At 41.3% G+C, this 12,085-nt stretch overlaps 2 protein-coding genes across 4 annotated transcripts in view; both read left to right on the forward strand.

Moving 5' to 3' along the window:
* The window catches only part of NRXN3 (neurexin 3), a 972,437-nt gene that overhangs the window by 492,812 nt on the left and 467,540 nt on the right, over positions 1–12,085 (forward strand). The window lies entirely within an intron of this gene.
* The window catches only part of LOC147652661 (uncharacterized), a 124,905-nt gene continuing 116,134 nt past the window's right edge, over positions 3,315–12,085 (forward strand). The window contains exon 1 of the mRNA XM_086893236.1: positions 3,315–3,563. Within this exon, the coding sequence (XP_086749362.1) occupies positions 3,315–3,563 (249 nt within the window). The remainder of the gene's footprint in view (positions 3,564–12,085) is intronic.

Below are 12,085 nucleotides of genomic sequence, written 5' to 3' on the forward strand. Positions count from 1 at the left end.
TTCATCTCTCTCCTTCCTTTTTTTTCTCTCTCTTCCTCTCTTTTTTGCTGATGTCTGTCTGCTGACCGCTGTCTCTTCACCAATCCTTCTGTCCTTCTAATTTTTTTCCTATTTTTCAAACCTGTTTCTCTCCTTTTTTTTCTGTGTGTAAGTCCTGTTGCCAGTTTAAGAACCCAGATAAACTTATGGACTTCAAATTTTATGAATTCTTGCAGGGAAAATGGCCTTGCTGTAATAGTAACTGTGCTAATTCTGAAATGAACAGAATTAAATGACACCCTCGAGGGCAACCATTTGTATACAATGTGTAGCAGAGGAAGAGGTGACAGCATAGGTGAACTTTCACGTGCCTTGTCTTTGCATATTTTGGTACATGGTGAGAAAATATTTCCTTCATGTTCAGTCAGCCAAATGTTTTATTAGGGTTTTGGGTTTTCTGTTTTTGTGGTGTTTTTTTAATCCTGTGGTATGGATTCTGGATCAAGACAAGAATAGAATTCTCTTTTGAAAAACTACCCTTGTTTGCTTTGAGTTATGCAACAGACTTACTACATCACATTTTCTTAAATTGGTGTGCCTAGTGTTTAAATTTATATTTTTTTCCTGGAAGTATGTGTACACATACATACATTTACACATTTCTGGGGCAGCTGAAGCTCACTTAGTGCAATCATTTTCTTGCACGTCAGAGCCATTCAGAGATTTTGCACAATTTATTCAGTACATCGCAATACCTCTTTTGGGGTCTGTTTGAAATGGCCTGTGCACTGGAGTGTAAAAAGTGAATCATCAAGGAACAAGGTTCTCTGTAACCAGCAGTGACAAGAAGTAGTTCATAAGCACTTGAGATAATTTTGGCTAAACACTCTCTGCATCTTCATATGGCAGCTGCTGGTGGGCTTCTCTTTAGCGGTACTCAATGCCATTCATATTATTTGTGTGATACTCTTGATGAACTTGCAAAGAGATGGGATTCATCAGTACTCTTAACTGGTCAAGGTGACAGGTGATTGATGGATAGGGGGAACACAAGTAGGAAAAGAGATCCTCTGCAGCTTTGATCTCTGAGTGGAAATACAGCTTGTCCTGCACAATGTCTGACTTCTTAAATGTTTGTGTGTGTAGGGGTCTGTGAGAGGATTTGAACTATATGAGTGCATAAATTTGGTAATGGGTTTTCACATGGAAGAGCCTTGTTGACAAGGGGGAAGGAGGAGTTGACCTCTGCAGTCTCAACCTTCCACATTGCTTTCTCCTTTCCTCAGCTGGTTGAAATGATCAGCACTGAGTGGCAGTAGCAGTCTTTGCCTGTAGCCTGTGCAGCTCAAACCGTAGGGAGAGGTCTGCATTACAGGCAGTGTGAGCTCCAGATCCCTCTACCAGGATCGTAGTTGGAGAAAACAAAAAAGTGCTAAATGTGGTGTGGCAGCTCTGACTTGTACAGGCAGAGCTGTTGAAAGGACCAGCAGTAAGGAACCAGCTTCAATGGATTTTTCTTCAACAGCAGTGTGAGCCAATTTCCCATGTATGAAATCCTCTTTCAAACAAAGATGGCATAAAAAAAAATATTTTCTTCTTGTATTTGTTGTTTTTCTTGATATCTGTGTACTGTGAACTGTACTGAATGCCAGAGTTTCTGCTGCTCTTCTCTATTTGTGCAGACACCATTATATCATCCTGGAGGGGAGAGGCATTATTACTCCGATTTTTCACATATGAGAAATGACAGGGCTTGTCATGTCCAGAGAGCAGAAGCGGGCAAGGGTCTGCTGGTGAACATTAGCTCATTTCTTTTCTTGACAGCTTACCAGTGCTGCCAGGAGCTAGCAAAGGTAAATGGATATGACAGTAATACCTCTTTCTAGTGGCATAGCTAGATCATGCAGTCAAAGATCCCCCCTGTGCAGGGTTGGGCAGGGTCAGCTCTTTGGTGAGCGAGCTCTGAAGAATATTGAGTGTGCTTTGTGGAGAGGCATCAGCTTTTTGGTAGAGGCTGTGATCCCATCTACATTTTGTATTATTTTTGAGGTGGAGGGTAAAGTGAAGGTGAGTCTCCTCAGAGTTGAAGGGAAGGATGCCTGATGTCAAAGGCACCATGGAGACACGCGTTTTTAAATCCAGTGCACCTGTAAGTAATCATAGAATCATTAAGGGTGGAAAAGACCTCTAAGTTCAGTGAGTCCAGCCTTTGATCAAACACTACCATGTCAACTAAACCATAATGCTAAGCACCACGTCCTGTTGATTCTTGAGCACTTCCAGGGATGATGGCTCCGCTAGCTCTCTGGACACACCATTCCAATGCCTGAACACCTTTTCTATAAAGAATTTCCCCCTGATTTCCAGCCTGAACCTGGTGCAACTTGAGCCCATTTCCTCCTGCCTTTTTGCTAACTGCTTGGGAGGAGAGGACAAACCCACCCATGAAGTTATGGTGTGCTTTTCCTTAGAATGGACCTGTATATTATTCTTTGTGATTCTTTAGACCAGTAGCATTAGCATCAGTATCCTGACTAAGCAGCAAAGTCTCTGCTTAACAGTCCCTTTACAGCTGCTTTGCAGTCTTTCACTAAGAGTCCTGGCTGTGATCTAGCCTGCATTGTCACATTCCTTTTTGAGATGCTGAGCAATTCCTCTAAAAAAATTAGTGAGAAGACTAGTTTTTTTTTTAGTTTCTTCATCCTTTCCTTGGTCTCTGAATACATGTTCAGACAATATGTTTATTGAATATAAATGTGTCTTGATTAGAAATATTATATGGGTGATATCTCTGAATCTTTTGATAAATTGTAGCTTTATCATTTACTCCAGGCTTTCCTGGACTTCTGGAACTGTCTTTTCCCCCAGTTCAATTCAGAAACTTCTTTGCCATCTGGAGCCTCTGCTAAAGAAAGCAGCTTTGTTAGAAATAATAGAAACATTGAAAATTCTGGTAAGCCACTTAACCCCTCTCTGTAATGTGCTTTGTGCTTGTTTAACATTTTGACATGTCTTATAGAGGTGTACAAGGTGTTTTTTAAGGAGCCCTGGAAGCCAAGAGATGAGAAATCATGTGCTTTTCTTATGGTAAATATTTATACTATGCCACCTGAGCCTGACAAGTTTGGTGGCCTTCTAAGACTAGGGTTGGCATATTGGTGGATAAGGGAAGAGCCACTAATGTCATCTACATGGACTAGTGCAAAGCACTTGACACTCTTCCAAGTGGCACCCTTGCTTCTAAACTGGAGAGACATGGATTTGACAGGTGGAGCACTTGGTGGATAAGGAATTATCTGAATGGTAGCACTCAAAGGGTTGTGCTCAATGGCTCCATGCCCGAGTGGAGACCAGTGATGAGTGATGCTCCACAGGGGTCATTATTGGGACTGGGCATTTTTGGCGTCTTTGTTGGTGCCATGGACAGTGGGATTGACTGCATTTTCAGCAAGTTTGTAGACAACACCAAGTTAAGCAGAGCAGTTGACATGCACGAGGGAAGGGATGCTGTCCAGAGGGACTTCAACAGGCTGGAGAGGTGGGCCTGTGCAAACCCTGTGGTATTCAGCAAGACCAAGTGCAAGGTTTGTGTCTGGGTTGGGGCAATCCCAAGCAGAAATGCAGGCTGGGTAAATGGACTGAGAGAGAAGGATTTTGGTGTGTTGGTGGATCAGAAACTCAAAATGAGCCAGCAAGGCATTCTCACAGCCCAGAAAGCCAACTGTATTCTGGGCTGCATCAAAAGAAGTGTAGCCAGCAGGTCAAAGGTGCTCCTCTAAAAGCCAATGATGTTTAGCTGTCATAGCATGTTCTCCAGATTTGTCTTCTGCTGTAGCAGGAACTAAAAGTCTGTGCCCACATGATGGTGTTGACTGACAAGGCCTTACTGAGCACCTCATATCCATCATCCAGCCCACAGCAACTTTAATGTGAAATTTCTGTTTTCTTTCTCTTTAGGAAAATTTCCTTTGGTATGTGGCTGACTTTTGACAAAAAAATGCTGTTTTACTTAGGCAGCCTGATAAGGAGGGGTCTGATTTCTTCTGTTTTAGAGAGCTCTTTGTCATGACCTGAGAAATGGCACACAGTCAGTGCTGGGAAAGGTGACTGCTCCACATACTCTTTGAGAAACACTTTCCTCTGTAATCAGTGCTGTGGCATGCTGAAAGCACTTAACTTTTGGTGATGGTTCTGGTTTCTTATTCATCTCCTTGACTCTGGACTGAATCAGAGCTGCTTGCCTGTAAATCATAGGGCCTCAGTAAGTCATGGTCTGATTTTTTTTGTGGTTTGCTTTGGGAACAAGATAAAGTGAATTATTATTGTAGGTTGAGTCCTGGTAACCCAGATGGTGCAATAAAGAGAAAGAGTAGAAGGAAAACCCTCCATCAAATGATGTTGACTGTTGTCACATTTTTTAAACCTAAGTATTGCTTTATATTTTGTTGGGGAGGTGGGCAGATTTTCATATTTGGTAAACCATTATCTGACCAAATTACAGCCCAAGTGATGAATATTTAACTAGATCTGTACTCTATGAAATACATGGATGCCTAGGTGGGTTAAGGCTGGGTAGCCCATAAATTGGTAATTTGGTTATCAGCTTCCACAGTGCCCTGGACAGTAGCGAAGCACATGAATTCCTGTGGATTCCTGTATAAGAAAAAAAAAATAATGTTTGGATTGTGAAGGGATTAAGTATTTTATTATTTTTCTGTTTCTTCAATAAAAACAAAACAAAAAAAAAAAGAAGATGGAATGAAATTAAAAATTTAGGAATACTTTTAGTTTTCATGTGTCAACTAATGCACTTCTCAAAGCTACCAGCCATTATCTTTGCCACTGGCATGTGTTAAAGAAGCATCTTCAGGAATGTGACATTGCCAAGAATTCAAACAAATGAAATCCACTCCTGCAAACCTTAAAAGAATTATATGTATAGAACATTAACTAATTTAATGGCATATTGCATTTTCCTTTGAGTTTTCTTACTGCTATTAGTCAAATAGGCACTGGGAATACAGGGTAGTGTTTTTGCTGCATCCTTAGGATTTACCTGCAGGCAAGGTGTGGCAGGTAGTCAAGTGCCCATTTGGGTTCACTCATGTGGGAAACTGATACTGCAGTTTGACTGGAGTCAAATCTCCAGAGGTTACTGGTACCTTACAGCTTTGAGGTGAGGGGAGAATGGCATAGGCTCAGAGTTTGCTGCTCTGCAGTGTGGTCAAAACTGAGGGAATATGATCAGACTCTGAGGATGAGGGACAAGGAGCATCCAGTAGGTCCTGCTCAGTAATTTCATGTCAAAACCTCAGGGCAGTATTTTCTCTCTCCAGGTGCTGTGCTATTTCTGGGTCTGTCCTGGTAATGTCCACTGAACAAACACTGACTGTATTTCATGCTATATTATTGTTTACTGTAGATGATCTTAATTTATATTATTATATAACATAGCAATGAGGCAACCCAGTCACTGCAGATCAAAGGAATTAGTGCAGCTGTCATGTGGATAAGCTCACATTGTGCCTCACAACACCACCCCAGGCTTGCTTGAATCGTGCAGACCCAGCTCTGTCTCCCTCTCATCACTGTGGATACAGCTGAGGATATGTAAATGTGTGTGTGTACGTATGGATGCTGTAGGTATTTACACATGCTTAGGCAATGCTGCCTTGCAGCACGGGTTATTATCTGGGTTTGACAGCAGCCTTTGAATGCAGGCATCAGTTTCCCATCCGTATGTTCCCTGAGGCTGTCAGCAGTCATTGGGAGGACTGGCAGGGTGTCAGCTAAGCTCTCCTCTCCTGGAGGAATATTACAGTAGCAAAGCTGATGAGAAGGGTGACATCTTTGAGGGAGAGCACTGCATGAGGTCTGCATGGTATGCATCATCCCCTACTTGACGAGTTTTCCACAGCAGGGACTTTTTTATTGTTTCTATTCTTGTCAATATCTGTCAAGGTACCCAACGTAGTTTTCTCTTTTCAATTCCTTTTTTATTTTCCTTTTGCTTTCCTTCCCTTCATAGCTCAGAGTCCCCAGCTGCCATCTATTGGGTTCTCATCTTTGCTGATGTCTGGAGAGTCCAAGAGCTGGAGCAATGCAGTAGGTAGCAGTCTGCATCCCATCAGCTCTGACCTAGGACACAGCATGAAGCCAAGGGTACCAGGGACTGGTGGTGTAATTCTTTATTAAGCGTGAAACTAAGAGTCTCATCTCCAGGGATGGATGAAATCCTTGGAGATTTATTGGCCAGAGCAATATTTTACCCTTTCAAACTATGGGTTATGTAATAAGATTTTACTTTCCTGAGTTTCTATTTTAAAATTTGAATATAGAGTCCTTTCATTGCTCTCTCTTTCACAATTGAATGTGCTATTAAATACTCCAATTTCATCTCAGTAATAGCATTTCAAGGAGAGGAGAGAGAAATGTTCCTAAAACACGCATTTTTAAAAATTGTTTGGTATTGAAGAATCACAGTAATTTTTTTTACTATATTTTTTTAAAAAACACTTACCTTCATATGCACTCATGTGCTAGGAGGAGATGGTATGTGGATGGGCTTGATGGCCTGATAGACAATGATCTTTTCTGGGTTCAGGTACCAGGATACTTACTTGGACCTGATATATAATTGTCTGATGCATTTGATGTAGCTTGTGTGGTTGTCCTTTTTCAGAGAAAGGCTTGGCACACAATTCCCCCAAAGAGAGAGGTGGAGCATCTCTCTGAGATGCTTCTAAAAGCATCCTGAGGGGTCAGTGTTTGTCAGGCTGTAGCCACGAGTTCTGCTAGGTCACAGTGGCAGGAGAATAGTGCCTGTGTTGGGGATTCAGGGTTTGGGGAGTGAGCAGCACAGCACAGCACTGGCAGCTGTCTGCCCCTGCTGTGAAAGCCAGCTTGGAGAGCTGTGGACTGAGTTTGTTTGCACTGATGAATGTTGTGCACTGCAGCTTGTGAACTGTATTGAATCCCCCACCATGCTGCCTTGCTATTGCTGCTGGCATAGCTTGTTGTGTTTATGAATGTGACAGTCAAACACATCAGAGGCACAACTTGCCCGCTGATCTGTGAGGCCGCCTGCCTTGTTCAGTGGGAACCCAGCTGACAGCAGCACAGAATAATACACAGATCTCTAAGAGGGCTTGATTGGAGGATTTATGCCTGTAAAGTTCCTTGGGACATGCCAGCCTATGAGGTTTGGTTATCCATTCATGAAGTTCATTTAAACCTTGAGGGGGAAGGTTATTTTCCTAGTCTCAAGAGAAGTGTTGCGAACTGTGTTCCACTTCTAGTTAATCTGTTATCAACCATGACTTTTCACCATGATATAAAGTGGATAAAAAGGAAGATATGAAGACTTCAAGTGCAGAGCATAGTTTTAGAAGAGAGTCAGAGATCCTGCTCTTTGCCATGATTACTGTGCCAACATACAGAATTGTGTTTAAATTAGGGTTTATATTGGCATAGTTATTTTGATAAATATCACACCCAAATGAGCATAGTTAAATAAAAATAACGCGCTTTCTTAGCCCCTTTGTGGTGGGAATGAAGATGTTGTTTTGTGGGTTTGTTGTTTTTTTTTTTTTATTATTTTTTCCCCTGAGAACATTCATATGTTTTTCTGGCCTCCAGGTTGTTTCAGGACATAATGTTTTTGTTTCTGTTGAATTGTAGCAAGCAATGATTGTTACATGTTGCGGTTCTCCTTGCGTGAGGAGCACTTTACTTTCCCACTCAGGATTTCCTTGTTTCTTGTGCTGTGTGGGGTTATAGAACATGGAATTCAACTGTCTACTGCTGGAACTTGTGTTTGCCTCAGTAATACATGGCAGATTATTATCTGGGTGAGAAAAGGGCTGGTAGGTGCATTACACTGACTTGTAGCATTGCCGTGGCCTTTCTGAAGATAATTTCTTGGAGCAGCAGTTGCAAACTGTGCTTTCTTCATCTTCAGCTTTAGACTGAAAAACCCCTAATCAAAAGACAAGGTGACATTTTCAGGTCTCCTGCAATGTAGTTGACTTTCCCCTTAGCCCCTGTCTCTGGTTGTTGCCCTTTTCACAGCAGTGTAGGATCATTTTCTGTGCCCAAGCGTTCTTGGAGGGCAACAAATCTCCTTAGTGCTAGATTCCTATAATAAGAAGCAGCCCTGCACTTCTCCGTTTACGCTCTGAATTTCATTTGCTAGACTTGCTGGTGTGTGTTTCAGTCCTTCAATTTTTCTTGCTGCAGCACTTAAGCATAATTTGCTGTCAAACACATGCTCTCTGATTGAAGTCCAACCAGATTTACTTGCAAATGTGTCTGGGTCAATAGCTTTTGTTTCAATTAGATTTGCAAAGAGCCATTTTGGTGCTCTGGTGTGTTACTCAAAAGAGAGGTTGTGGGGAGGGCCTTGGGCCTGCCAGGTGCTTAATTAATTAATGAGTTTAAAAAAAAGAGAAAAAAAAAGGGAAAGTGAAAAAAAAAAAAAAGTAATTGTGGAATCTGATATTATTTGCCTATGGCCAAACAGGACTGCAGTAGTTTTTACTAAGGATTCATCAATAGCCAGGGCTCAGTCTAATGGGTGCAGTAAGATGCAGTGCTTTGAGATGTAAAAATTAGTAGAACCAGGCATCTTTGGATGCAGATGGGGTTGTGGCCACAATTAGCTAAATGAGTTAAAATTATTTGTAGCAGGACTGAGCCAAAACCATGGTAGGCTGAGAAGAATTAGCTATTATCCAGTATTATTTATTTTTCCATAGTTTCTCCTGAAAATGCAGGGACAGGATTTTCACATGTGAGGAATTTGAATTTATGCACAAGTAAGAAGCTTGATTCATTTGTCTTTTTACCCCTGCAGTCACAATGAGATATTTGGCTTCCCATTGATACTAAAGGCATTTGTGTGTTCAATGACGTTTCATATAACAATAATTATCTTTCTAGATAAATAAAAACTAAGTCATTAGATTTGTCCCAAGATGCTTGAATATATTTTTACAGTATTTCAAAGAATCTGTTGAAAAACTGGGCTCAATACTGTGGTGCTGTCCTAAAGCCATGCTTTCTTTGCAAGATTATCTTTCTAGCCTTCATGGTCTTTTGAGACCTACTTTTGAGGAGTGCAGGGCTCCTTGGCATCAAGCTGGATTTTTTATTTTCCCTTTGCTTAAGCTGTTAAAGGAAAATTGCAGTAGAGTAAATTAGTAGTAATTTAAAAAATTCTTTGGTTGTTTCCTATGCCTGATGTTTAAGAACAGCAAAACCTTGCAGCTTCAGTGTGGGAGTCAAAGGAGGTATCACAGTGAATCTGGCCTGGCAAGAGTTCCAGCAGTCAGGCAAGCCAAGTTCCAGCTGGAGACTGTTACTGGAGTTGACCCATTGAACAGGAGAAGCTTTTTCATTTTTTAAAACTACTTCTGTGTGATCTCTAGTTATCCTTAACTCCCTTTTAAAATTTTGTTTCAAATTTCAGATTTGTTTCAACCAGCTTTGTTATTATTTTCTTTGTAAGTGTGATGTTTTGAACTTTGGTGCCTCTAATCTCTCTGATTGTACTTGGCATCTTGTACTACTTGGATACCTCAGAATCATTGGAAAGACTATGGAAGAAGATCCTCTTCTTCAAAATATGTAAATATTTGGAAGAGTAATAGCATCGAGCAGTTTTCTAGTTGTAATAAATCCTGGCATATTCCTTCAAACAATACAAATGCAAACAAGTATCAGAGGAAAGACTGAAGGGTTTGAAATGCCTGATATTGAAAGTAATTCTATACACTTCCCATTTTTAACAAGCTGCTTTAATGTTCTTATGCTAACATTGCATTTTTCTGGTGTCTCAATTATGATTAACTTGACATCATCTTCAGTGATTTTGTGAAGCAGCTAGGCATGCAAATATCTCCTTTCTATAGATGAACAGTGAGATGTAAATATATACTATTACTCCTTTTTTTAATTTTTATTTTTGTAGTTAAAAATAATAAAATTCACTTGTGAAAACAAGCACAGATGACATAAACCTGGTCCCAAACTAACTATTTTGGTGATACTTATATCTTTCTCAAAAATATTAGATTTAGAGCCTTTGGAAAGCAAGGGTCATAGTGGGCCCTCCAGTGTGTTTATCATGATTGCACCAATAGCTGGTTCCTAAACCAGGATATCTGTTGTGGGGGGTGAGATGAGGCAGTGTGGTGGGCATGGCTACATTCAGTTTTTCAGTGTCTGTTCAGAAAATTTGATCTGGCATCACAGAATAAGAAAGGAGTTCTACACTGTCATTTTTATTGGGATTGCTTTTCAGAATATTTAAAACATTGCAAGGTGTCAGATGTCAGTGAACTGTGTGAGTTCCCCACTGCCTCAGATGGAGTTGCTCCAGCCTCCAAAACCTGAATCAAGGCAGTTGATTTATAGCAGTAAATTGCACAAGCTTGCATCCTGCTAGGATCACACTGACCTTAAATCTGAGGAGAGAGCTGGTCAACTCTTCAAAATCTGTTGTACAGAGAGAATTTGTCTGTGAAATAGCAGATTAGAGGGAAATGAAGCAGCGTGGTCTGGTGGGCAGACCAGCAAGTGGCAATGGGATGACTCCTGGGTCCTGTGCTCCTTCAATTGCTGTCTCTTGACCTGACACTGAGTGAGAAGGATAACTGGCCTGTTCAACCTCAGGGTGCAAAGCTGAACAAAAGCAGTAGAAAAACAGCTGCTTCTAAGTAGACAACTCCAGGGTGAGTGTGGAACTGATTTAGTATATTGCTGAGGGGCTCTTAACTCCAGCTGACTTCACAAGTCTTTGGTAGTTTGTGTAAATTCACAGATCGAGGACAAATGCACTCTGTGCTCTGAGGATGCTTTGTTTGAAGAGGGCTGTTTCACCTCAGCAACTTCTCCAGAGGCAGTAGAGAGAGGTCTTTTTTAAGAGGCCTTTTTTAAGGGGTCCTTTTTGATAGTATCTTGTGGTAATGTTGTACTGTAACACGAGGCAGTGTGTTTATTTCCACGCTCTGCCAGCCTCTGATGCCAGTGCCACCTGTTTTGCTTCCCACTGCACAGCTGTGCCTTTGTGTAAAATTTCTGAAATGTTTTTTTATGACATCTGTGTTTTAGCTCTCTTGGGACCCATCACTTGCGGTCCTCTCTCACTGGGCACTCTCTCCCGTCTCAGAATCAGTGCTATAAATGTAGCTTACTTAAATCACCACTCACTGAAAGAACAGAAAAGATTAATGAGTAAAAATTTGCCTTGGTGGAAATGAAATACTTGCTGTTGTGATCTCATCCAGTAGCACTGAGTGGAGATTTCTTTCCTTTACAGTTGAGTTAGTGAAATAAAAATGAGAGCTGGATATGCACAAATGTCCTGCAAGTATTAGACCTGTACTCAAACATTTGTTCTAGGACTTGAACTCCTTGTGGTAGTATCACATGGGGATGGCTCTATTCTATGGGAAATGTGCTGTAGTCACCATTACAAAACCCAGCAAATTGCCAGTGGAGACAGCTTACCTGTTCATTGATAGGAAGCCCTTTCCCCCAGGAAGAGCTATGAGTACTGCTGCTCCTGTAGAAGTCATCTATACTCACTCAGGATATACACAAATGCAGCTTAAAGCAGTGCTGTATGGGTGTTTTCTAGAGGTGTATAAATACCCTATACATGTGTGGTTGCCATTACTCTGGGCACTGCAGCATATACTATGATATCTGTAAAAATCCTCCTGTGCAGGCCACAGTAAGTGGGTGTGCACTGTGGTATCCTAGCAGGTAATTATTGGAAAAGTCTGGCTTCTTGAACATGATCAGCATGTCTGTTTAGGAAACGTAGTTTGCAAAAACTACAGGTAGGTTGTATTCTGATTTTCTAAAGCAGAAGACCGAAATGTGATTATAGTAACAAATATAAAGTAGCGAATATTGCAGCCATGAGGACGTGCTCTTTCCCCAGCTGCTTTGGCAGTGCGAGGAGGAACAAGGAGGAAAAGGGGAACCTGATGTGAAGGCAGAGCTTTTTTCTGCAAGCAGACCGAATTTCACAGTGACCATGCTAGCTTTGAGATTACAGAAGTTCTGAGGGCTGCCTCTGGGATAAGGTGGTGTCTAA

This window comes from Cyanistes caeruleus, chromosome 6, assembly GCF_971803275.1.
Source record: "Cyanistes caeruleus chromosome 6, bCyaCae1.hap1.1, whole genome shotgun sequence".
NCBI classification, from domain to species: domain Eukaryota; kingdom Metazoa; phylum Chordata; class Aves; order Passeriformes; family Paridae; genus Cyanistes; species Cyanistes caeruleus.